The 26,082-nt window shown below is 45.1% G+C and overlaps 1 protein-coding gene across 3 annotated transcripts in view; it reads left to right on the top strand.

Moving 5' to 3' along the window:
• FAM193A (family with sequence similarity 193 member A) overlaps window positions 1-26,082 on the top strand; it is a 196,838-nt gene that overhangs the window by 98,206 nt on the left and 72,550 nt on the right. For all 3 annotated transcript variants that reach the window (XM_032253969.1, XM_032253968.1, XM_032253967.1), the window contains exons 5-8: window positions 240-474; window positions 9,806-9,930; window positions 15,688-15,839; window positions 20,877-20,881. In XM_032253969.1, the coding sequence (XP_032109860.1) occupies window positions 240-474; window positions 9,806-9,930; window positions 15,688-15,839; window positions 20,877-20,881 (517 nt within the window). The remainder of the gene's footprint in view (window positions 1-239; window positions 475-9,805; window positions 9,931-15,687; window positions 15,840-20,876; window positions 20,882-26,082) is intronic.

Below are 26,082 nucleotides of genomic sequence, written 5' to 3' on the forward strand. Positions count from 1 at the left end.
TGTACAGAGAAAGCTCAGTAAATGTCACTTTTCCTGTTCCCTGGTGACACACTCTGTGTCCTGGATTCCCCATCTGTTAGGTGGGGTGATCATGCCTCTCACAGGTGGTTACAAGGAAGATGACTGTTGTCTTCAGAGGTAGTCCCCTGTGGAAGGGCTTCAGAAAAGATGCTCATTGACATCAGAGCCAGCCATGGGGCCCTGGTGGGCAGGCTCTGGTGACTCTCTTCTCTGTGCAGGCTCTGTGAGAGGGACCCCTACCAGCTGTACCAGCGTCTGGAACAGCAAGCCCGGGAGTATGTGCTGGAGATGAAGGTCCGCCTTCTCCGGCAGCTGTCGGCTGCCGCCAAGGTGAAGGCACCATCTGGCCTGCAGGGCCCACCGCAAGCACACCAGTTCATCTCCCTCCTGCTTGAGGAGTACGGCGCCCTCTGCCAGGCTGCACGCTCCATCAGCACCTTTCTTGGCACTCTGGTAAGAGAGAAATGTGTTTTTCTTTCTGTTCAGGTGAACTGAAGAGAAGCATACGGCAAGAGGAAGCGTCTGATGCTTGTGTGCTGACCTCGCCATCACACCCCCACACACTGTCATAGGCCCGTGTCCTCTACAGGAGAGGACCTGTTTCCTCTTTGTCTTTCCTGTGGACTTTGCCACTGGATAAAATCATGGGGTGGTTCGATAACCAGGTGACACCTCAGGGAAGTACTATTTGGAGGACCCTGAGGCCCAGGGAACGAGGCATGGGGGAGCAGTTTGAGGTGAGCACTGATACGTACCATTATAGGGAGACCGAAGTCTCCGGTGTCTTGCTTAGGTTCATCCTTTGGTTTCTGTAGACAGAGCTGGTGTTAGGGGACGTGCCCATGAAGGCTGTAGAGAACAGCTTGTTTACAGCCCGGTGACATTCATTTATGCATGCATGCATTCACTCAACAAGCCAGCACTGAGTTAAGGATAGGCTTGCAGTCTCAAGACAGGCCCTGTCTCCAGCCTGGCCAATGGGCATCTGATCGTCCTAACAAAAGAGACACAAATGGGTCCAACTGCCTCAAAAGAGGAATTACCACAGTGGGTGGAAGGAGCATGGTATAGAAATGTGGTTCCAGGTTGGGTGCACTCAATTCTCAATAGCCTCAATGCCTCCGCGGTTTGGAAGGAGACCAGCCGCCCAGACACAAGCCCTCAAAGCTTCCTTGACTATTACTAATAGTCTATGGAGTTTTTCATCATCTCTTAAACTTTATTATTAAATAATTCTTCACTGTATTTGGGTGCTAGTTTTGGGTGCTTGCTTTCTTTAAATAAAGAAAAGGAATTGGCTGGGCGCGGTGGCTCACACCTGTAATCCCAGCACTTTGGGAGGCCAAGGTGGGTGGATCACGAGGTCAAGAGTTCAAGACTAGCCTGGCCAAGATGGTGAAACCCTGTCTGTACCAAAACTACAAAAATTAGCCGGGTGTGGTGGGAAGCACCTATAATCCCAGCTAATCGGGAGGCTGAGGCAGGAGAATTGCTTGAACCTGGATGGCAGAGGTTGCAGTGAGCCAACATCATGCTGCTGCACTCCAGCCTAGGTGAGACTCTGTCTCACTCTGTCGCCTAGGCTGGAGTGCAGTGGTGCAATCTTGGCTCACAGCAACCTTCACCTCCCGGGTTCAAGCAATTCTCCTGCCTCAGCCTCCCTAGTAGCTGAGACTACAGGCACGTGCCACCACGCCCAGCTAAATTTTGTATTTTTAGTAGAGATGGGGTTTCATCATGTTGGCCAGGATGGTCCCGATCTCTTGACCTCATGATCCACCTGCCTCGGCCTCCCAAAGTGCTGGGATTACAGGCGTGAGGCACTGCACCTGGCCGGAATTTATTTATTATGGTTAAGAAGGCTGAGAAGTCCAAGTTTGTGGGGGAACATCTGATGAGAGCCTTCTTGCAGGTGAGGACTCTGAAGAGTCTAGAGGTGGTGCAGGGCATCACATGGTGAGGGGGCTGAGCATCTAGTTTTAGGTGCTTTCTTAGTGGTAAAACTACATTTTGAAACAAATACAGTAAATGTTGGCATTGGTCTTTATCTGATTGTAAAGGTGAAGGACCTCTGAGAGAAATTTACATGCAGGCCGCGTGTGTTGACTCATGCCTATAATCCCAGCACTTTGGGAAGCCAAAGTGGGAGGATCACTTGAGCCAAGCCTGGGCAACATGGGGAGACCCCATCTATACAAAAAAAAAAAAAAAAAAATTAATCAGGCATGATGACACATCCTACTCAAGAGGTGTGAGTCAAGACGACCACTTGAGCCCAGGGAGTTGAGGCTGTGGTGAGCCACTGCACTCCAGCCTATGCAGCAGAGTGAGACCCTATCTCATAAAGAAAAGAAAAAATTATATACATAGAATTATAAGTCATTTCAGGGGGTTCACAGACTTCCTCAAGCTTCACTACACCAAGCCATGGGGAGGTATCCATTCTGAGAAGAGGTAGCGAGGTGAATGGGTAGGGTGGGAGGTGGGTGGGTGGGCAGTTATCCTGTTTCAAGGTCTGAGTCCACTGGGTAGTGCCACCAGGCTTCCTTCTGGTACCTCTTCCTTCCTCGGGCATCTCTCGCAGCACTGCCTCCCTATCTTCACCCGAGAGTCTGCCTGTCCTTCAGAGGTGCAAATCCAGAGCCCCTCCTCTGTCTCCTACAAGAACATTGGCTCAGGTTAAGAAGGATGCTCTCCAGCCCATCTGAACCTGTGCCCAGAGAGACTCTGGTAGTGAAGAGAGCTGCTGCTGCTGCTCTCCAGAGAGTGCTGCTGAGATCTGTGCCTCCTCAGATAGTTACTGTAGGATACTGTTTCATGAAGCTGAGAAAAATTAATTGGAACCATATTTATTAGAGCAAATTCCTAGCAGTTTACATAGAAATAATTTCTCATGGCTTGAAAAAAAATGCATGAACTTGGAAGCTGTTTGATCAATGTCTTTTTTCACTTCCTTTACACATAGAAATATCCACATTAGTTTCTAGTGGTCCAGCAGATTAGATACCTTTAACTGTTCCTTCCTCCAAGGGAAACAACTGAATTTACTAGATACTAAAAAATAATCTGGGCACTGTGGCTGTTGCCTGTAATCCCAGCATTTTGGTAGGCTGAAGCGGTTGGATCACCTGAGGTCAGGAGTTTGAGACCTGCCTGGCCAACATGATGAAACGCCGTCTGTACTAAAAATACAAAAAATTAGCCGGGCGTGGTGGCACGCGCCTATAATCCCAGCTACTTGTGAGGCTGAGGTAGGAGAATCGCTTGAACCCGGGAGGTGGAAGTTGCAGTGAGCCGAGATTGTGCCACTGTACTCCAGCCTGGGCAACAAGAGCGAAACTCCATCTCAAAAATAAATAAATAAAAGAGATGATATTTAAAAATGTCTGGCTGAGATGGTATGAAAAGGAGTAAATTGTAGTGGTGAAAAACCAATTGAAAACTGGAATCCTGAGAAATATATGGGCTTGAAAGTCAGCATTTCTTACTGGGATTTCTTCTGATCCTGGGAAACGAGATACAGCCTAGCCCAGGATGGGGTCTGCACATAATGCTGGGACTGTAAGTGACGACACCCCTCAGTAAGGTTGAAGTCAAAATTCTGAGCATCGAAAGGGACATCAGGGATGCGCAGCATTTATGGCCTCAGGGTCGGGATGCAGGGAGTACAGCTTCCCAGAGACTTGGTAGCTGTCAACCAGCTGCCACCTGAGTTGGAGTCTGAATAAATGTTGGTGTGGTATGAAACAGCCCAAGCCTGGAAGTTACTTTACAGTGGTCCAAGGTTGCTGGTAGAGTCAGGCAGCTGCTGGTCACCTCTGGAAGCCTTCTATGTGACCTCAGAATTCAAATAGGTAAAATCTCCCCAAATGAGCAGCTCACAGTAAAAAAAGTTATGAAACACAATGTTCATGACAGCACGGTGGAGAGCCAGCAGAAGCAATAGACAGAATCACAGAACAAAAGATTTAAATTTTCAAAAAATTTAAATCTTCCGTAAGATTAAATTGAACTGTGCTTAGAGAAACTTTGTAAAAGTTTGAAATTAGGAGTTAAGGATTAATACTTTAAAGAATGACCATTCAGATTTGAAAAAAATATCAAACATAATTTTTTGGAAAAGCTTAATGGATAGATGAAACAATAAACAGCTGAAAAGAGAACTGGTGATTTGGAAGAAAGAAGTCCACGAATTCTGTAGAATGCAACTCGAAGAAACAGAGATGGGCCGCATAGGAGAGGTTGAGACCTAAAGGATGCAGTGAAGAAGTCTGGCCATCAGTAATCAGACTCCCCAGAGAAAAGCAGAATAAGGTAGAGATGATAGCTGAGGAAGTATCAGAACTACTGAAAAGTACTAGTGTTCAGCAAGAAAGCTTATCAGATTTCCCAGGTAGAGATGTTGAAAAATCCTTCTCTGGATACAGCATAGTGACAGCTACAGAACATCAAAGAAACAGTGATCTCAAACACGAAATACAGGACTTTGTTGAAAATGGTCTGTGAGATTTCTGGATTCTGGGTAGAGGCTACAGTGAATCTCTATGTACTCCTTCACAATTAATCAGCATTTTGCCACTCTGACTTCATTTTGCCTTCTGTTTCTTTCTCCTCTGCCCTCTTTTTTTTTTTTTTTTAATACAATATTTTAATATTGGTCCCAGACAACGTGCCTTTTTGTCTTGGAATATTCCAATAAGTGTCTTTAAAAGTGGTCATCCATTATCTTATGTAGCCACAGTTCCATTGTCACATCCATGAAGGCTGACTGTAATTTCTTCTTACCGACTAATAACCAGTCTGTATGAAAATACTCCAGTTACCTAAAAAATCTCTTTTTATGGTTGGGTTATTCAAATCAGGACCCCAAAATCTTCACAAATGTATAGCCACATTATTACACTGCCACCCAGTGATCTATGCAGCTTAAGATAAACTTGAACTCTGTCTCAGAGCAGTAATTCTCAACATTTTTTTTTTTCTTTTTGTTTAGAAAAGCAACATGATTGTGATTATATTTTCTCAACATTTTTGACTCAGGCCCCTTTATACTTAAAAATTTAGGACCCTGAAGTGTGCTTTTTTTTTTTGGAGATGGAGTCTCGTTCTGTTGCCCAGGCTGGAGTGCCACAGTGGTACGATCTTGGCCCACCATAACCTCTGCCTCGCAGGTTTAAGTGATTCTCCTGCCTTAGCCTCCTGAGTAGCTGGGCTATAGGCGTGTGCCACCATGCTCAGCTAATTTTTTATATTTTTAGTAGAGATGGGATTTCACTATGTTGGCCAGGCTGATTTCAAACTCCTGACCACGTGATCCACCCGCCTTGGCCTCCTAAAATGTTGGGATTACAGACATGAGCCACCTCGGTTGGCCAAAGCATGCTTTTTTTAATGTGGATTTTTATTAGTACTTGCTGTATTGACATTCAAACTGAGAAATTTTTAAAATGCTTATTGTCATTTTAAAAATATAAACTCTCATTAGATTACATAAATCACATGTTTTAACATATATTAAATAATGTAACAAATAACACACTTTTACATTAGATAATGTAACATAAATAACATACTTAAAAATAACTATTTTCCAAAATAAAACTTTTTTTTTTTTTTTTTTTTTTTTTTTGAGACAGTTTTGCTCTTGTTGCCCAGGCTGGAGTGCAGTGGCATGATCTCAGCTCACTAAAAGCTCCACCTCCTGAGTTCAAGCGATTCTCCTGCCTCAGCCTCCCAAGTACCTGTGATTGCAGGTGTCTGCCACCACACCCAGCTAATTTTTTTGTATTTTTGTTTTGTTTTGTTTTGTTTTGTTTAGTAGAGAGGGGGTTTGACCTTGTTAGACAGGCTGGTCTTGAACTCCTGACCTCAGGTGATCTGCCCACCTGCAGATCATGCAGGATTGTTGCATAGGTAGGTACATGGTAAGGTGGTTTGCTGCCTCCATCCCCTGTCACCTATGTCTGGGATTTCTCCCTATGTTATCCCTCCCCAACCTCCCCCGCTCTTGGCCAACATACTTCTTAAGAAGAGTGTGTCACTCACACCTCTCCTGATCTCTGTAGAGGCAGTGGAAGTCTCGTTTGCTTCTGTATCCAGTCTGTTGTCATAGGTTGTCTGGTCTGGTTGAAGTTATTGAAGAAAATTCAACTTTTCACAGATATGTAGTTGGAAAAAGGAAGACTATTTTCATGTCTGATCAAATCCTGATAAACCAAGATGTGAGAATTTAATGGTTAGTTGCAATTTAGTCTGAAACTGTATTACTGAACTTACCTTACTCTGTTCCATTAAAATCCACAGATTCCAGCTCACCCTCAGTGGACCCTCTACTTATGCATGGTTTTCTAGTGTCATCCACAGGTCACTTCGCAAATATTGGTTCACTGAATATCTTCTGGATGTTGACATTTTTATTAATATCAAAAATGATATTTGTTCATATCACCACTGATCTCATCAGAAAGGTCTTTAAATGTGTATTACCTTTCAAGCCAACAGCAGCAAATGCAACTTTTCTTTTTTGCTTGAAAGCTTAGATTTTTTTTTTTTTGAGACAGAGTCTTGCTTTGTCACCCAGGCTGGAGTACAGTGACACAATCTTGGCTCACTGCAAACTCCACCTCCTGGGTTCTAGTGATTCTCCTGCCTCAACCTACCAAGTAGCTGAGATTACAGGTGCCCACTATCATGCCAGGCTAATTTTTCTATTTTTAGTAGAGACAGGGTTTCATCATGTTGACCAGGTTGATCTCGAACTCCTTTACTCAGGTGATCTGCCTGCTTTGGCCTCCCAAAGTGCTAGGATTACAGGCATGAGCCACCGCGCCCGGCCGAAAGCTCAGATTTTATGGTTAGCCACAAATCCTGTCACTTGTTTTCTTTGAAGCAACAGGTTTAATTTGATGTGCAGACTCTGCCAGCTAATTCTTTAACTCCATTAGCCCTTCTGTGAACAGCACCCTCATTTTACTGTTGTCTCTTGGACATAGATATTCTCAGAAATGCAACTCTACTGGAGAATGCCCTCATGTGAGGTTTATTTCACACTGCCTAGGGGGATCAAACAGGATAATGAGTCACATTTTTTGTACTAAAAGTACTAAAATAAAATTGGGGGACTGAGTGTGCTGGCTCACACCTGTAATCCCAGCACTTTGGGAGGCCAAGGTGGGTGGATTGCTTGAGCCCAGGAGTTCAAGACCAACCTGGGCAACATGGTGAGACCCTGTCTCTACAAAAGATACAAAAATTAGCTGAGCATGGTAGTGCACGCCTGTAGTTCCAGCTACTCAGGAGGCTGAGGTGAGAGGATTGCTTGAGCCTGGGAGGTGGAGGTTGCATTGAGCCAAGATTGTGCCAATGCACTCTAGTCTGGGCAACAGAGCAAGACCCTGTCTCAATCGATCAGTCAATTAATTTTTTTTTTGAAAAGAAATCTAAAAATAGTAATAAAATAAAATTGGGACTAGGCTTAAGTTATGCTTCCAGTCATCTAGGAAATGCCTCACCATGCTATAATAGTCAACTCTAAATTTTCATCCACAAAGACAGATCTCAAATATCCTGCTGTTTCTGTCTATTGTAGGACTATATTCTAAACATCTTCTCTTCCTTCTTCTAAACCTTTTTTGTAGTGGGATGTGAGAACAATTTGCAAAGCCTGCCCTTGGATCACTGACAAGCCTTTCTGTCTCCAGCTCAGCAGTTCTCCCATAGGCCTCACCCGTCGTAGGAGCTGAGACAGCATATCCTGCAGATCCCACCCCTGCATGTCCCGATCCAATTACCCGAGCCCCTCTGTGCTGGTTCCACACCTATAGATGGGTGCATGGGCAGGGCAGCACCAAGTTCACAGGAAACTTGCTGGAGGCATTGAGTTCAGCACTCAGAACAGTGCCTGGCCATGGTAGGCATTCAGGTGTTAGCATGTGTTACTTAAGGAAACGCCAAGTTGATTTTAGGTCGTGAAGTGAGTCTGAAATCTGCTGTTTTGTCTTGCATGCCTCACCTAGAAGTGTAATTTTAGATGTTATTAAAAGTGCCAAACATCCTCATAAATCAGTCTTCACCCAGTGACCACTAGCATCTGTCCCAGAAAGCCAGACTTGTGATTCCACTCATAGGCAGGCAGGTGGAAACGGCTATCCCAGAGGTTTCCAAAGGAGGCCAGGCAAAGCCTCAGCTCTTCCAGGAGGCCTCTCCCTCAGCTGGTCACTAGCCTGGTCTGATCTGGATGCTGCATTTGCTCTTGTGTACTCTTTGTCTTGTAGCTAAATTGTAAGTCAGGTCACTACCTGCTCTTCTGTTCCCCAGTAACCCCTGGAGGGCAGGTGCCTACTGTAGCAGGAGGTAGTCTTTGTGTCCTCATACCTGGCACAGCACCTGGGCAGCATGGGTTTGGTACTTCACCTGCTTCATTATTATGAGCACATTTGTGGGTTCCAGCCTGGGGCCGGGTATCAGTTACCTGTTCCTGGTCTCCTGCCGCATGCATTTTTCCTGTACTGAGTGTGCTTGCTCTGAGATACGCTTGGTGTGAAACAGGAGTGATGGCATTTCAATCTGAGAGGGACTGGTGAAAATACGATGAGGAAAAATATTGGAAATGTTAACAAAATGGAAGGGTTGAGGTTTTCTGCAGATGGCATAGATTCATTGCTGAATCTCTCAATCTTTGTGTTTCCAGGTGTGAAAACAGAGCTCTACCCAGCAGGGCTGGCACACGGTGGTCTAGCAGTATCACTGGTGTGCGCTCTCCAAATGTGTTTATAGGAGTTTACTTTCAAGAACAGAAGTTAATCATGATGATTTGTTCTCTCAGCCCACATACCAACTAGGGTTATCAGGTGACATAACAATGAAATCTTTGTGTCGTTCATTTGCTAAGGTCTCCATCAACTCAACTTGGCTATATTGTAAACAGGAGCAGACCTCTAAACCCAGTCCCTGTGAGTGACCCGACTCAGGAGACGTGGAGTAGCCAAGCATGATGAAGTGCAGTTTCCAGAGCTGGCGATTATTGAAGTCAGGAACATTCACCCAAAGATGTAACGTGATCTGAACACAAGTAGTGTCGGTGTAGTTCACAGAGGGAAGCATGGATTCACACACGCATGGTTGTAGCAAGACTTATTAAATGTGAACATTGCATTTAGGAAAGGTAATAATGGCGTCAACCCCAGTGATCTTGTGTTGGGGGCTTACTGTACATCTCTGTTGACATGCCTCTGTGATGACTGGACGCTTCTAGGTTTTCATGGTATTGTCAAAGTAATTGATGAGTTTGGCTACATTTATTAGGAAGACAAAAGACCTTACCTCTAATAGGGTATTGTGAGTGGAGAAATTGTGTGTATTAATTAGAATGGAAGCTTTCTCCAAATAGGTAAGAAAATTATTGTCCTTTGGCATTGAGGGACTTGATGTATCTAAACTGTTTGAAGTGTAAGGGTTTTCATGACATTTAAAAAGCATAATTGTGAGAAATTACTCTCAAACATGCGCAGTTACTACTTTGCGTGCACACCTGCCACCCCTGTTTTTGTGTCCCTTCTAAACTTGCCATTTTAGAAGGGAAGTTCGGTGAAACCATGTCCTTGTAGTCAGAGTTCTGATTCACTGCGTGCCTTGGGACATACAGGGAGAAGGCTCGGGGCCTGTGGAAAGGAATGTGGGCATGGCGGGAGGAGCAGGGTAGAGGGGAAGGAATCCCTCTGGGAATTTTCAAGTGTTTAGCAATCACTGAATCTTCTGTTTATCTTTTTTTTTTTTCTTTAACTAGGAAAATGAACACTTGAAAAAGTTCCAGGTGACGTGGGAACTGCATAATAAACACCTGTTTGAAAATCTGGTCTTTTCGGAGCCACTTCTTCAGAGCAACTTGCCTACATTGGTGTCACAGATCAGGTATTTGGCCTTAACCCGTGTGTGTCTTTGTGGTGTGACAGCACAGTCTTTTCTCCTGACTAGTGTGCATATAGCTGAGTGCAACCGAGTGTGAAAGTTCTTGCAGGAAAAAATCACAGGGCTTAGAGAAAAAGATAGTTTGGGCCAAAAGCTCAAAACCCAAGAAGTAATACAATTAAACTTTTAAATGATAAGTCAACATAAATGCCTCTAAGATTTGATACCACAAATTCCTTATAAATACAGAAAAGCTACAGTAAACAGTGCTTTTCCTTGACAAGACCCATTCTTGACGGGCAGCCATAGTATGGTTCATGCTATGACTCTTGGGCATGCAGGGGACGTGGAGGAGGGAAGAGACCTGGGTCTGAGGGTGACTGAGGCCCCCTGGACACAGCTTGGTGTCTTTTCCATGCCTTCCCGTGCTTCTTGAGGCCCCGTTGCTTTGTCTTCTGGTGTAGTGCATCCATGTGGCTCCTTCATGCTTGGGAGGCTGGCTGGCTTCTATGCTTTCACTGAGAAAAAGGTACAGAGTGCAGCAGTGACTCATGGGGTATTGGCTCGGGGTCAGAGTGAGAAGGTTTAGGTTGGGCCTGTATTTGCCCTGTTGGTACCATGTTCAGTTGGGAGTATGTTCCTCCGGATGTGATGTTGCTCAGCAGATCGGAGTTCCATGCACTTGAGTCATGCATGAGCTGTCACAGGTCTGCAGTTTGGTGATTTTGTTCTATTTACCACATGTGAGCACATTTCCATAATACAGACCCATTGTGACAGCAGCCATCTACATTTGACCACATTAAAATATACTTAGGAACCGGGTGCGGTGGCTTACACCTGTAATTCTAGCACTTAGGGAGGCCTAGGCATGGATCACCTGTGATCAGGCGTTTGAGACCAGTCTGGCCAACATGGTAAAACCCCCGTTTCTACTAAAAGTATAAAAATTATCCAGGTGTGGTGGTGCACACCTGTGATCCCGGCTACTCAGGAGGCTGAGGCAGAATTGCTTGAACCCAGGAGGCGAAGGTTGGCCTGGGTGATAGAGTGAGATGCTATCACAGGAAAAAAAAATCGTTAGGTTCACAGAGCCAGGGAATAAATTATTGTTCTGTTGACTACACCAGTTACTGCTTGCTTTTTTTTTTTTTTTTTTTTTCTTTTTTGAGATGGAGTCTTGCTCTGTTTCTCAGGCTGGAGTGCAGTGGCACAATCTTAGTTCACTGTAATCCCAGCCCTTTGGGAGGCTGAGGCAGGCGAATCACGAGGTCAAGAGTTTATGACCATCCTGGCCAACATGGTGAAACCCTGTCTCTACTAAAAAATACAAAACTTCCATCTCCTGGGCTCAAGCAATTCTTCTAAGCCTCCCGAGTAACCAGAATTGGGATTACAGGTGTGCACCGCTGTGCCTAGCTAATTTTTGTATTTTTAGAAGAGGCAGGGTTTTACCATGTTGTCCAGGCTGGTCTCAAACTCAAGTGTCTACCTGCCTCTGCCTCCCAAAGTGCTGGTATTACAGGCGTCAGCCACCATGCCCAGGCTCCTATTTTTCTCTTAAAATCCGTAGGTTGACCCAGTCTTTGTTTCCTGTATTTCCAAATTTTATTTGAGGGATCCTGACCACCTTCACTTCACAACTTTACCTCTAGAGAAAGCAGTTAGGTCAAAGAGAATTGAGGACAAAGAGATCACAAGCTACACGTGGTGGCTTTTACACCTCTAGTCCCAGCAACTTGGGAGGTTGAGACAGGAGGATTGCTTAAGCCTAAGAGCTGGAGACCAGACTGGGTAACAGCAAGAACCCATCTCTTCAAACAAACAAACAAAAAAACAGAACAGGGTGTTATGGGGGGTGTGGCCAGCTGGCAGGTGGGTTGCAGATACTTCCAGTCTTCCCTGTGCCCCAGCCTGCTTCTCAGCCATTCCTTCCCTTCTGTGGCCACCGTGTCCAGATTGGAAAGTCCTTACTATAACCCTTGCAGAAGAAAAGACTTCGGAAGAGAATTCACAGTGGTGAATCTGGAACGTGGAGCAGGCTTTGTCCCTGGTTATGATTCTTCAAAAGCACTTTTCATGAGAAGGCATGCATCTTGGGAGAGGATTTCTAAAAACATGATTCCAGAGTATCTATCTTTAAAAAAAAATTTACTGGTAAGCCAGCAAGTTTGGTATGCCTGTCCGACTGTGAGTGGGTGACTGAAACCTGAAGTGTATCATAAAACTCCCATTTTTTTCTGTGTCCTAGTTCTCAATTTTCCGCTTGCTCATTGGGTGTAATGGTCAGACTGCAACCATGAGCCATGCCTCCAGTGTGGATGCTGGGGCTCACACTGCAGCCTCAACTTCTCACTTCTGAGACCCAGGGGCAGTTGAGGGAGAAGGATAAACACAGACAGGGACGGAGTGAGGCCAGCCAGCGCGTTCCCGGAGCACCACGGATGATGCCAGGACACGCCATGCCTTTGTGCTCTGCAGCTGACTCACTTGTCAGCATGAGACTGATTCGCCATAATTCAGATTTGCATTGCTAGTGTACAGATACACATTTAACAATTCATAAAAATTTTGCTACTGATGGCCAGGCGCGGTGGTTCACACCTGTAATCCCAGCACTTTGGGAAGCTGAGGCGGACGAATCACGAGGTCAAGAGATCATGACCATCCTGGCCAACATGGTGAATCCCCGTCTCTACTAAAAAATACAAAATTAGCTGGACATAGTGGCACGTGCCTGTAGTCCCTGCTACTCTGGAAGCTGAGGGAGGAGAATTGCTTGAACTCGGGAGGCAGAGTTTGCAGTGAGCCGAGATCGCGCCACTGCACTCCAGCCTGGCGCCTGGCAACAGAGCAAGACTGTCTCAAATAAATAAATAAATCATAAGAATTTTTGCTACTGATTACATACAGACACTGTCTACAGCATCTGCATCATATGAAACACATATTGTACCATTTACCTACTTAAAATGTACAACTCAATGGCTTTTGGTATATTACATTTTTTAAAAATTATAGTAAAATGTGTATAACATAAAGCTAACCATTTTAGCTATTTGAAGTGTATATTTCAATACCATTAATTATATTTATAGTATTTATAACCATTACCGCCATGTACTTTAAAGTTTTTTCCTCACCCAAAACAGAAACTCTACCCATTAAATAGTAACTCTCCATTGCTCCCTTCTATTTTTCCCCTATAGCCTTTGAAAGTCTGTAATTGGCAGGTTCCTTCCCCCAACTCCCGATCCCTTTTTGTCTTAAAATGTATCTGTTAAAGAACTGGGCCATCTCTCCTGGGGGTGCCTAGGTCTGGGTCCTGCGTGGGTGTGTTTACAGAGTAGTCTAGCCACCTCCATCCTCTGTCATGCTTGAGAGTTGGTGGTGGGATCTGAAGGCTCTGGACGGCTCTGCTCAGATCCCCTGGCCGGCCAGTCGGTGGGGCGTAGGGGTGTTTCTATCGGGGCGGATCCCTCAGATCCCCTGGCCTGTCAGTGGTGGGGGGTGTGTTTCTATGCTTCTATCAGGGGTGGATCCCTCAGATCCCCTGGCTGGTCAGCGGGGGGTGTTTCTGTCTGGAGCGGATCCCTCAGGCCTGCTTCTGTTAGTTGTGGGTGTCAGTAGCTCAATGTGGGTTTCACTTTAAATATATGTTAATTAGGCTTATAAAACTTACCCAAACCAATGTTATTTCATTCTCCTTGTCAATAATGTTTCACATACACATTATTGGTAACATTACAGTGAGCCTATTTCCATGGTGCTGTCTTATATTTGCAAACTCAATATTTAGACAGAAACCTGTTTGCTGAGCCATTGATTTAATTCAACCCTGTGGATATTCCCTGTGACTCTTTGATCCTAGCATAGCTTTGCTTGTGGGGAAGCCCTGTGCCTGCAGATTGCTTTCCAATTACACCACCAAAGATGCCCATGCACCCCTCCCCCACCCCTTTTGCTCTCCCTTGGCTCAGAGTAATCTGAATTCTATAACTTGGAAGAGATGAGTTCCTGCTTCTGGGAGGAGTGGGACAAGGAACACATGACAGGGTGTAATGTTGTGTCCCAGTTTTCTAGGTGGAGCGAGGAGGGGCAGGTAGGAATTGGGTAGAAATTGGATTCTGTGCAAGAATGGAAACCAGTCACGGAAAAGCAAGGCTGGCAGAGGAGAAATGGGAGAAAAATGACTTCACGGGCTGCACTGTGGCAGAACCCCAGTGCCGCTGGAATCTCAAGTCCGTGTCTGGAGGAGTTTTGTCTCCTTAGAAGAACTGCTTTGATGTTTTGAAGTGGCCTCAGTCCTGTGTGTCAGAACTGTTTCCTTCCTTTTGCCTGGCTTCCCTAAATGACTGCCCAGTTACACCTAACCTCTGCTGCTTCCCCTGGAGAGACTGCAGTAGGTGAGCGCACAGATGGCTTCAGTAGCCGAGACTTCCAGGCACGATTTACCTGAGGGTGGAGATGGGGGAGAAGAGGGAGTCATTCCTGCCCATTTCACCCGTGAAAAGATCCCAGTTTTAACATAGCTTTACTGTTTATCATAAAATTATTAGATTGTCATTAAAAAATAATTCTGAAAACATAGAAAATCATGAACAAAGTTAGGTTTTATAAAAAATTTTCTATTTCTTACACATTTTTTGCCTATGTCCACTACAAATATTTTTAACATGCTGTAGTCATATCTTTAGTTAACCATGGGCATAGCTCCATTTCAAAATACATACATGTGTATATACATGAGTGTGTGTATATGTGTGAATGGGTGGACGTAATTATAAAAGTGGTAACAAGCATCTAGTTATCTAGTACTGATTCTTCTAGATGTGCCATGATACATTTGGGTGGCCTCTAGTGTTTTATATAAACAATGCTGATCCCTAACCCTGCACAGAATCTTTGTGCTCTTGATATATTATAAATGTTGTATTTGATTCTAAGCCATCTTTGTCAAGATGTCTTTATTCCACTTACTTTGGCTCACACTGATAGATTTAGGTATTAGGAACATGATTTTTTTCTGGTAATAATCTACATGTGTCTCCACACCTCGCTTCATCCTCCTCCCGACCCTAGCCCCCAGCCTTCTGTCTCCCAAGGGCTGTCGTGCTTACAGTCTCTTTTAAGAAATGTAGATATTTTTCTCACTGTCCACCTGCATGTGTGTCTTCTGTTTCCCATTTATGTTCTCATTTTCCGTTGTGCCATCTTTCTTAATAGAATATAATATAGTAGACAGAAAACTATTATATTTCTTTAAATAAATCAAATTTTGTTTTGCTTGATTTGAAAACCAGATCTAAATTTTATGTCTCATTAAATGTTTTGTTTTCTCTGAGCCAGTTGTATAAATAATGATAAACCAAATATGAGACTGCAAAAATACCTTTGCAGTCTCATATTTGTTTTATTATTTTTAATTTCCATTTTTATCTGTTTTAATTTTTTAAGTTTTTCATTTGCAACTCCATATTTGGTAAACTGAATTATTAAGCCATAGTCATTAGAGATGTGTTGTTCAGTGCTCATTTTTTTCTTAGAAGCTGTTGTTTCCTTGAGCATCTCCTTTTTACCAGTCTGTCCCGGTGCCTTGCATGGGGAATCTGTCAATCCCAAACAGCGCCCTGCCGTGGTGCAGAGTGGCACCCTGTTTTCCATGTTAGGAGGTGAGATGACAAAACAGGATGGTAGCAGCAAGAAGCACGTTTCTGCCTTTGGGTTGTTTCCTTTGTTACAAGGCCTTCTCTCTCCTAGGCTAGGAACCACCACACACGACACCTGCAGTGAGGACACATACAGCACCTTGCTGCAGAGGTACCAGCGCTCTGAGGAGGAGCTGCGCAGAGTCGCTGAGGAGTGGCTGGAGTGCCAGAAGAGGATCGACGCCTATGTGGATGAGCAGGTGAGTGCTGCCCGGGACCACCACACCCTGCGCACACCCTTGGATGGCCCTGTGGAAGGCAGCATCAAGACACTAGCTTCGTCCTGAGCTGCAGGCCGGGAATTCACAACTGAGGGCTGGAGGCACATGTGGGTAGCCCCCGTGTGTCAGTTGCTGGTTTTCCAGAAGGGATGGGAAACCTGTTGGCGTCACAGATGGCTTGGCCCTGCTGTGCCTGAGGTGTGGTGGCAGCAGTTGGTCAATTTCACCTTGCCCTGGGCATACCTGCTATCACACCCACGGACTGTCACCCAGACTCTGCACCCCAGGTAGGAGGTTTCTAAGTTTAGGAGCCATTTACTGAGCACTCTCCTGTTGAGAGCTCGTTATTTGTCTGTCCCAGGTGGGACACATATACAGGTGGCAGGTGGCTCACAAGGTAGAAGACAGAAGAGGGAGGGCACCTGCTGGAAGTGGATCTGAAGGGAGGGCGCTCAGGCAGCCCAAGTCTCTCAGATAGAGCAGTGTTTTGAGATGGCATCCTCTCCTTCCCACCCCTGGCCTGCTGCTCTCCTAAAGCAGGGTTGGGCCAGGAAGGTATTGGGAGCAGCCCTTGTTTGAAGATGACAGTGCTGTGAGCAGCGGTAAAGGAGGGATGACTGAGTTCTTTCTGTGTTGCGCTTTTGAGACTGTCTATAGGAAAATGGAACCTGGGCTCTGGCCTGAGGTGTGTGCTGGTCCCATGTCTGCCCTGGCATGGTGAGTGCCACGTGGATGCCAGCTGTGTCTGCTTGTCAGTGTTCCTTGTCAGTGCTGTGAGGGACTGGGGAGAAGGAAGGGACTGGCATGTGCTCAACTGCCTCCTTGGACTGTGTCATTGAATTCACAGTGCAGACCGTGTTTTCTGTTGTAGTTCTCTGCTGCAGCCACAGGGACTGGAGCTACAAATGGTCTGTTGTTTGGAATTTCGTGGGATTTCTCTTACTCCATTCTTCTGGGTTCTCGGCCTCCCAAAGTGCTGGGATTACATTTGTGAGCCCCTGTGCCCTGCCTGCTGGTTTTTATTTTTTGAACCTTCATCAGCTTCAGTGGAATAAGTTCCAACTTCGTCACATGCGGAATTCTGTACCGTTGAGCTTGTCTTTGGGCAGGTGGCCCTGAGACTCTCCCATGACTCTGTCTGCACCTCTTCCTTGACCGTGTATGCACAGCACGTCAGGGTGAGGCGGGGGCCTTGGAGGTCACTTTGGTCCTGGAAGACTTCCTCTGTGTCCTGGGCCCCATGGTGGGGCTTGAGAGAGCAGTTGCTGTTTTGTGTTTTCTTCAAAGTGGCTGTGTTCCTAATTCAAGATTATGTCTGTTGTTGCAACCAGAGACTTACTCTCCAGCTGTGGCTTGTCACTAATCAATGACTCTTTGTTCTGGGCTGCTGTGAGGGCAGGGCCTGGATGCCAGGTGGGCAGGGCAGAGCCTCCCACTGCAGCATCACCTCAGCAGCCTTCATCTCATGAGCCCGTGAACATCCAGGGGGCTGCAGCTGTGCCATGTGGGGGCAGCCCAGCAGAGGGTGCTGAAAGCTTCATTCCCCTCTGCCATCTGTGGGTGCTCCAACCCATTTTCAGAAGTTTGCTGTTGTGGTAGAGGGAGCAGGAATTGGGGGAAGCTAGGATAGTGGGCATTAACCTGCTCCAGGAAGTGGGCATCATCAGCACAGGCTTTTCGGGGCTGTGGCCATGCAGGAGGGCCAGTAGTGTGTTCAGGTCACCACTCCCTGGGGGTGTTCTTGACTTGGGTCCCAGGGAGAACCCTGCAAGGCAGTTAACACCAGAATGCAGTCCTGAATTTGCCCCATGAGTCTTTTCCCTCCCTGGTCTTAGTTTCCCACCTGCAAAATGAGAGAATTCCATTAGGTGATGTTTGAGTTTTAAACGAGCTTTTAATTCCAAATAAGTTTTTTGTGTGTTATTTTTAAAAAGCAAAACTGGCCAGGTACAGTGGCTCACACCCGTAATTCCAGCACTTTGGGAGGCTAAGGTGGGAGGATCACTTGAGCCTAGGAGTTTGAGACCAGCCTGGGCAACATAGTGAGACCTTGTCTCTACAAAAAATGTAAAAATTCACTGGCTTGGTGGCATGTGCTTGTGGTCCCAGCTGTTCCAGAGACTGAAGGGGGAGGATCACTTGAGACCAAGAGTTTGAGGCTGCAGTGAGCTATGATGGTGCCACTGCACTCCAGTCTGGGTGACAGGATGAGATCCTATCTGGAAAAGAAAAAACAAAAACAGGGCAGGCACGGTGGCTCACACCTGTATTCCCAGCACTTTGGGAGGCCAAGGCAGGTGGATTACTTGAGCCCAGCAGTTTGGGACCAGCCTGGACAGCACAGACAGACCTTCTCTACAAAAATCAACCCGTCATGGTAGTGTGCGCTTGGGGTTTCAGCTACTCAGGAGGCCGAGGTGGGAGGATCGCTTGAGCCTGGGAGATTGAAGCTGTGGTGAGCTATGATCATGCCACTGCATTCCAGCCTGGGAAGTAGAGTGAGACCCTATCTCAAAAAAAGAAAAAAATATGTAGGCATAGCGAAGTAAATAGTCCCTGTGTTGGTATTGCACTGTGGGCGGCTGGTTACTGGGTGCCCTATACAGCAGGGGCTCCCAGCCCTCAGGCCATAGACCAGTACTAGTCCATGGCCTGTTAGGCTCCAGGCTGCACAACAGGAGGTGAGTGACCGTTGAGCAAGTGTTGCTTCCTCTGTATTCATAGCCACTCCGCATTGCTTGCATTACCGCCTGAGCTCCACCTGCTGTCAGATAGGGAGACACATTAGATCCTCATAGGAGCACGAACCCTGTTGTGAACTGGGTGTGCAAGGGATCTAGGTTGTACACTCCTCATGCGAATCTAATACCTGATGATTTGTCACTGTCTCCCGTCACCCCCAGATGGGACCGTCTAGTTGAAGGAAAAGCTCAGGGCTTCCACTGATGGTGCATTGTGGTGAGTTGTAGAGTTATTTCATTCTGTATTACAGTGTAATAATAATAGAAGTAAAGTGCACGATAAATGTTACAAGCTTGAATCGTCCCGAAACCGTCCCCTTGCCTCACCCGGTCTTTGGAAAAATTGTCTTCCATGAAAACTGGTCCGTAGTGCCAAAAAGCCTACGGACCTTCGCTCTAGAGCACACCCCATGACACCTAAGCAGGGTGGTTTATTGAGAGTTCAGAGGGAGGGGAGAAGCTGTGAGATCTCAGGTCACCAATAGACACTAAACGGGAAAGACCTTGGGAAGGAAAAATAAAAGACGAGAGGCCAGCTTCTCTACCTGGCTCACTCTTGTCACTGGGGCTCAAGGGAATGAAGCTGATGAGCTGCTTCAGCCTCACAGAGGAGCAAGGTGTGAGAAGCCAGAATCATCCTGGCTGGGAAGCAGAGACAGGAGCTCAGGGCTCTGAAGCCCAGGGAAGGGCTGCTGCACAGGGCAGGGTTTCAAGACTCCCAAAGAGGCTGCTTGAAGGAAGCACATAAAAGGGTCCTTAATCTAAGAGCGTCTCTGTTGACGACATAGTGTCATCTACCGAGTCTCCTTCTTGCCAGCATGAGCTGCAGGCAAGTTGAATTGCATTAGGTCATTGAAACCCCCTATGTGCATAGAACCCCACCTGCCTTTACCAAGGGCCTCATAAAAAGGTGCCCCAAGCACTTTCTGAGTATGCATGGATAGCTGCTCACAGCACACTCTAATGGCTGCAATGCTGTGTGCTGTCGGCCCAGAGAACACTGTCTCAGGGCCCTCCTCCACAGTCTTGTTAGTGTTTGTAGCAGTAACAGACATGCAGATGGAGAAGCTGAGTGTTGGTAAATCCATGGAGGGTGGCATCAGACCTGGAAGGGTGTGTATCAGTCCGTTTTCACACTGGTATGAAGAACTACCTGAAGTAGGGTGTGGTGGCCTTACGCCTGTAATCCCAGCACTTTGGGAGGCTGAGGCTGAGGCAGGCGGATCATCTGAGGTCAGGAGTTGGAGACCAGCCTGCCCAACATGCAGAAACCCCATCTCTACTAAAAAAAAAAAAAAAAAAAAAATTAGCCGGGTGTGGTACCACATGCCTGTAATCCCAGCTCTTTGGGAGGCTGAAGCAGGAGAATCACTAGAACCTGGAAGGCGGAGGTCGCGGTGAGTTGAGATTGTGCCATTACACTCCAGCCTGTGCAACAAGAGCAAAACTGTCTCAAAAAAAAAAAAAAAAAAAAAAAGAACTGCATGATTCTGGGTAATTTATAAAGAATAGAGGTTTAATTGACTCACAGTTCTGCATGGCTGGGGAGGCCTTAGGAAACTTATAATGATGAGAAGAGAAGAAGAGTCAAGACACGTCTTACATGGTGGCAGGAGAGAGAGAGCATGAGGGGAAATGCTACACTTTTAAGCCGTTGTATCTTGTGAGAACTCACTATCACGAGAATAGCATGGGAAAAATCTGCCCCCATGATCCCATCACCTCCCACAAAGTTCCTCCCTGACATGTAGTGATTACAGTTTGACATGAGATTTGGGTGGGGATAGGACCGAACCATATTAGTGTGACAGGTTAATGTCACAGGGCAGACATGTGAAAGGTCCTGTAATTACAGTGGTGGCAGCCGTGCACTGTCTGTCCTCAGGCAGCTCTGACCAGGCTGGTCCCCACCAGACAGGGAAGCATAAGGGACTTCAGGTGGCTGGCCTGAGTGGTCAAGAAGTGACCATTGTGAAGCAAACATTCAGCTTGTCCCAGGCAGCCCCAGGGAGCAGAGACTGGACCCCATGTAGATGTATGTGATCAGAAAGAGTCCCTTGCAAGGGCTGTTTAAAGGGAGAGTGGGCTGTAGGAGTTGAGTTCCCTATGATAGAGAATGTGGAAAAGAGTTGCAGAGGTGTTTGGACTAGGGACACATCTGTTCCTGGCAGGGGCTGGCGGCCTCTGTGCCTGGTACTCAGTTTCCCAGGATTTGCAGAGTGCCCTTCAGGGGAGGCACTTGTCTGTAAGCCTGAGTGCAAACTAGCCTGGCCTGTCAGCAAAGGTGAGTTGGCATATCAGTGGTTCCTGTCTTGGTGTTGAACAGGAGAGGCTGGCCTGTTGCAGAGAAGCTTTGAGTGTGGAAGCTTTGCTGAATGGAACTTTCACCTTGCTTTCTCCTGCATTTGGTGTTTTCCTTCTGTAGGATTGATGCTGTTCATTTGATTTATCCCTGGTGTATTCATCCATTCTTGCACTGCTATAAAGAAATACTTGAGACTGGATAATTTTTAAAGAAAAGCAGTTTAATTGGCTCACGGTTCTGTGGCTGTACGGGAAGCATGACTAGGGAGGCCTGAGGAAACTTACAGTCATGGTGGAAGGTGAAGGGGAAGCTGGCACATCTTACATGGCTGGAGTAGGAAGAAGTGGGGTGGGGAGTTGCTACACACTTTTTTTAAACAACCAGATCTCATGAAAACTCACTATCACAGGAACAGCACCAGTGAGGAAATCTGCTCTCATGTTCTGATCACCTCCCACCAGGCCCCACCTCCAACATTGAGTATTACAATTTGACATGAGATTTGGGTAGGGACACAGATCTAAACCATATCACCTGGCTTTCCCATCATGTATCAATATAAGCTTCTGAGGTTGTGAATAACTTACAGCCTTCAGGTGACTTCAGAAAAATAGTACAGTTAATGATAACTTAGGAGAAGAGATGGAAGAGAAGGAAGATGAACCCTTACCAAGTGCTGTGCCATCCCCAGTGTGGCTAGAGCCTCACTACTGCTGCCTGTTGTTACCACATCTGTAGATGACAGGAGGCTTCTGAGGGCCTCAGCCAGGCAGGCCAGTTGGGGTTTAGGTCAGCGGTGTCCTACGTAGTATAACATCCTGCTCCTAGGAGCCTGGGGTGCTGTCCTTTGTTACACATGTGATGGAAATAGCAGATAAAGTTCTAGTTTCAGAGATTGATTTCTCAAATTGAACTGTAACTAAACACAAAAATGCCTCTTAGGGAAATTCCTTTGGGAATAGTAATTTCTTGATGTATTTGTTTCTTGAAGTTAAACAATTATTTTGAAATATATATGGTATTATTGCTGTTCCAGGGAAAATGGTATATATGTAAAAATAACAATATACATGTTCTCTCTAGGGAGAAAAAATAGTCTCACTTAAAAAGTAAAGCTCAAATTGAATTTCTTTAAAATTGCATGTTACATCATTTTTACAAAGAGAAAAAACCAGTCTCTTCACTAAAGCAATGAGAAGATGCATTCTTATTTTCACTCTCTTGTGAAGAAACCATGAGAAACAATGTCCCACTAATAACAATTTAGGGAAATTGAGCCACTTTAGTAACATCCAGAGAATAATAGTCATTCCGGAATCATATGTGTGGGTGGGAGGTTGTGGGGAGCTGAAAACAACAGAAATTTATGCTTATAATTCTGGGGGCCACAGGTTCAGAATTAGTATGTCAGCAGGGCTGTGTTCCCCCGAAGGCTTTGGGGGTGGCTGCAGTGGCCCCTGGTGCTCCTTGGTTTTTGGCCACTCTGCTCTCCAATGGAGCCATTTTAATTTAAAACCTTTGAATGAACATTGGTTGTTTCTAATCAATACCACTTTAGAAATTTTATACTGATTCAAGGTTTTAAAATGTTGAATACATGTAAAATAATTGAATCTCTCTTCACACACTTATAAGTATGTATGTATGTATGCGGCAAGAGAGCTAGTAGGTTTTTTGTTTGTTTGAGATGGGCTCTTACTCTCACCTAGTCAGTGGCATCATGTCAGCTCACTGCAGCCTCCTCCTGCTGGGCTCAAGCAGCCCTCCCACCTCAGCCTCCAGAGTAATTGGGAACACAGCACACAGCACCATGCCTGGCTAATTTTTTATTTTTCGTAGAGACAAGTTTTTACCATGTTGCCCAGGCTAGAACTTTGAAATCAATTATTTTTATGTTTGCTTTCTAAAATTCATTCTTTCTTTGTTGTTTGACACATACATAAGCCTGCAGGTACCCAAATTTGTTCTCCCCCTAAAAATTTACCCAGAAGCTATGAGGAGAGAGTCAAGGAAGAGGTTTTTATTGATGTTATTTATCAAACAACTCTTGAGCTCTACACTAAGATTTTATAGTAACTGCAGACATATACAATGAAAAGGGAGAATTGACATCAATATTGAATCTTCCCATCCAAGAATATGGTATGTCACTCTTTTTCAACTTTTTTTTTTAAATATATGTTGTATTATGGTTTTATAGTTTGTAAATCTTGCCCCATTTTATGCTTCCACAGTGTGTAGTTTGAGGGGCATGCTGTGACTGGCATCTTGAGTGGGGAATGTGTCTTCTAAAGCATTCTTGCTGGGAACTGGGAAAGTGGAGGTGCCCTGTGACCAGTCATCTCACCAGATGGCAGCATGAACTCTTGTAGTTCTTGAGTTGAGTCTTGAATCAAGGAGTCTAGGAAATCACGACAATTTCTACAAATAATGATAGGTTTATCTCATCTTTTCCAGCATTTGTCCCCTTTTTTTGGCTTCCACTAGGACCTTCAGACCAGTGTGAATAAGAGCATTGATACTGGCACCCTTGTCCAGTCCTGGCTTCGAGGGGCTGCTGTGAGTGTTTCACCATGAAGTTTGATGCTTGCCATACAGACTTTTGATACTTGCTAGCAAATTAAAGAAGTTTACTTTTATTTCTAGTTTATTTAGGCTATCATGTAAAAAATAAAACAGGAAGATGTCAAATTTGATGGTATGATTTTTCTTATATCAATTGCTATATGAATTAAGAGTTTAGGTTGCATAATTTTGAGACATTCTTGCATTCCTGGGATGAAACCTTAGTAGATCATGATATGTCATTCTTTATTATTAAATTTAATTAGCTGATATTTGATTTAGGACGTGTGTGTGTGCGTGTGTATTAGGATATGTATATAAAATTATTTTTAGAGACAGGGTTTCACACTGCTGCCCAGGCTGGAGTGCAATGACAAGATATTAGTTCTCTGCAGTCTCAAACTCCTGGACTCAAGCCGTCCTCCCGCTTCAGCTTCCTGAGTAGCTGGGACCATGGTGTTGGCTCGGCGCAGTGGCTCACTCCTGTAATCCCAGCACAGGTGGGATTTGGAGGCCAAAGCAGAAGGATTGCTTGAGCCGAGGAGTTTGAGACCAACCTGGGCAACATAGAGAGACCCGATCTCTACAAGAAAAGAATATTAGCCAGGTGTGGTGGTGTGTGCCTGTGGTTCTAGCTACTTGGGAGGCTGAGGTGGGAGGATCACTTAGGCCCAGAAGGTTGAGGCTACATAGTAAGTCGTGATCATACCACTGTAGTCCAGCCTAGGTGACCTTGTCTCAAAGATAATTTTATTTACAAAAAAAAATGTTTTTGTAAGGCTGGGTGTCTCTTGCCTTATTACCCAGGCTATTCTCAAACTCCTGGCCATAAGTAATCTTCCCACCTTGTCCTCCCAAAGTGCTGGGAATACAGGTGTGAGCCACTGCGTCCAGCCAGGACTTTGATATCTATAATCTGAGGTATAATTGAGTTGTCTTGATCTTTGAGGTCTTAACTTGTTTTTTATAAAAGTTGTACTAGCTTCATAGAATGAACTGAGAAACTTTATGTGTTTTTTTAAATTTTTCAGGAATACTGTAAATTTTCTGTCCCATGAAGGATAGAACCTACCATAAAACTTTGGGGCCTAATTCATTTTTACAGGGAATAACAAAAACTATAGATCTTGTGTATCTTTTCATTTTATATGACATTTATTAGTCTATGTCAGGTTTCCTTCTACATTGAGTCAGTTTTACAAATGGAATTTGGCTCAGGAAGTTATCCACATCATTTAGATAACGGGCTGTAAGCTCACACCTGCAAGGATAGGGAACGTCATGGAAATGGATGACATGGAGTATAGCGGCCCCAGAGTTCCTCTGGTGCTCATGGCCATCACCACCCTCACCTTAGAAAGTGTCCTCAGTTGGGAGAGGCCCTGGGGGAGTGTGGAGCATGGGTAGTGAAGGCCCCACCTGTGTGTGCGTGCATGTGTTCTCCTGTTCTCCGTTAGGGGCAGTCCCCACTTGGCTCCAGCAGTCTTCACAGGGCCACCAGAGCTACCGAGTTGTCAAGAGAAGCCAGAAATATAGATTATTAGATGAAATCTCAAAAATTTTAAAAAAGAGGCATTGTGCAGGTCTGACAAAATAGCCCATGAGCCCCTTATTTGCAACTCTTTTTTAGAATACCGTAAAGCATCAACTTATAAAGATACTTTGTCTCACAATTTTAAAACAATCTTCTGGCCAGGTGCAGTGGCTCATGCTTGAAATCCCAGCACTTTGGGAGGCAAGGCAGGTGGATCACTTGAGGCCGGGAGTTCGAGACCAGCCTAGCCAACATGGTGAACCCGGTCTCTACTGAAAATACAAAAATGAGCTGGGGCGTGGTGTTCAGTGCCTGTAATCCCAGCTACTCGGGAGACAGAGGCACGAGAATCACTTGAATCGAGGAGGCAGAGGTTGCAGTGAGCCGAGATTATGCCGCTGCACTCGAGCCTAGGTGATGGAGCGAGACTCCTCAAAAAAAAAAAAAAAAAAAAAAAAAAAAAAAACAAACATTCTCCATACATATCCTTATCCTTTCTCAAAGCTGATGTTTTTTTGTTACCCTTTCCCGCCACTTGTTCAGCCATGGCAGAAGTTTAGAGATCCAATTTTTGGTTTTATTAATCACATTTGCTTCACTGTTTTCTCAGTAAGTTCTCTTTTTGCCTTTAATTCATTCCTTCTTCATCAGTTTTGTTTGCTTTGCTTCTTTAAGTCTCACATGCCTGTTAATAGCTCTTCCTTTCCTGTAGGCTGAGATCTCTGTGTGGCAGGGCTGAGCTGCCACCATCTTGCTTATTTCTAACACATTCAGGGCACATAATGAGCATTCAGCAAATAGTGAACGTTCATCCACTGTATTGACAGATTTAGCCAGAATATCTTAATTTCTCTTTTTAATGTTCGCTCATCTTCGTCATGTGAGAAAAGTGCTTGTGATGACTTTGAGTAAAAATACCTATTAACAGGGAAACACCTGTTAACATATTTGTAGTATTCTATCTTTATTGTTTGCAGATGATGTTTCTCATATATATCTCATTTTAAGAAAATCTCCTCTTGAAAATGTCTTGTGTAATTGTCGCAGGTATTAAGATTTTTGTTTCTTTTTTTTTTTTTTT

The sequence above is a fragment of the Sapajus apella genome, unplaced genomic scaffold, assembly GCF_009761245.1.
Source record: "Sapajus apella isolate SASKATOON/1434 unplaced genomic scaffold, GSC_monkey_1.0 scaffold85, whole genome shotgun sequence".
Taxonomy (NCBI): domain Eukaryota; kingdom Metazoa; phylum Chordata; class Mammalia; order Primates; family Cebidae; genus Sapajus; species Sapajus apella.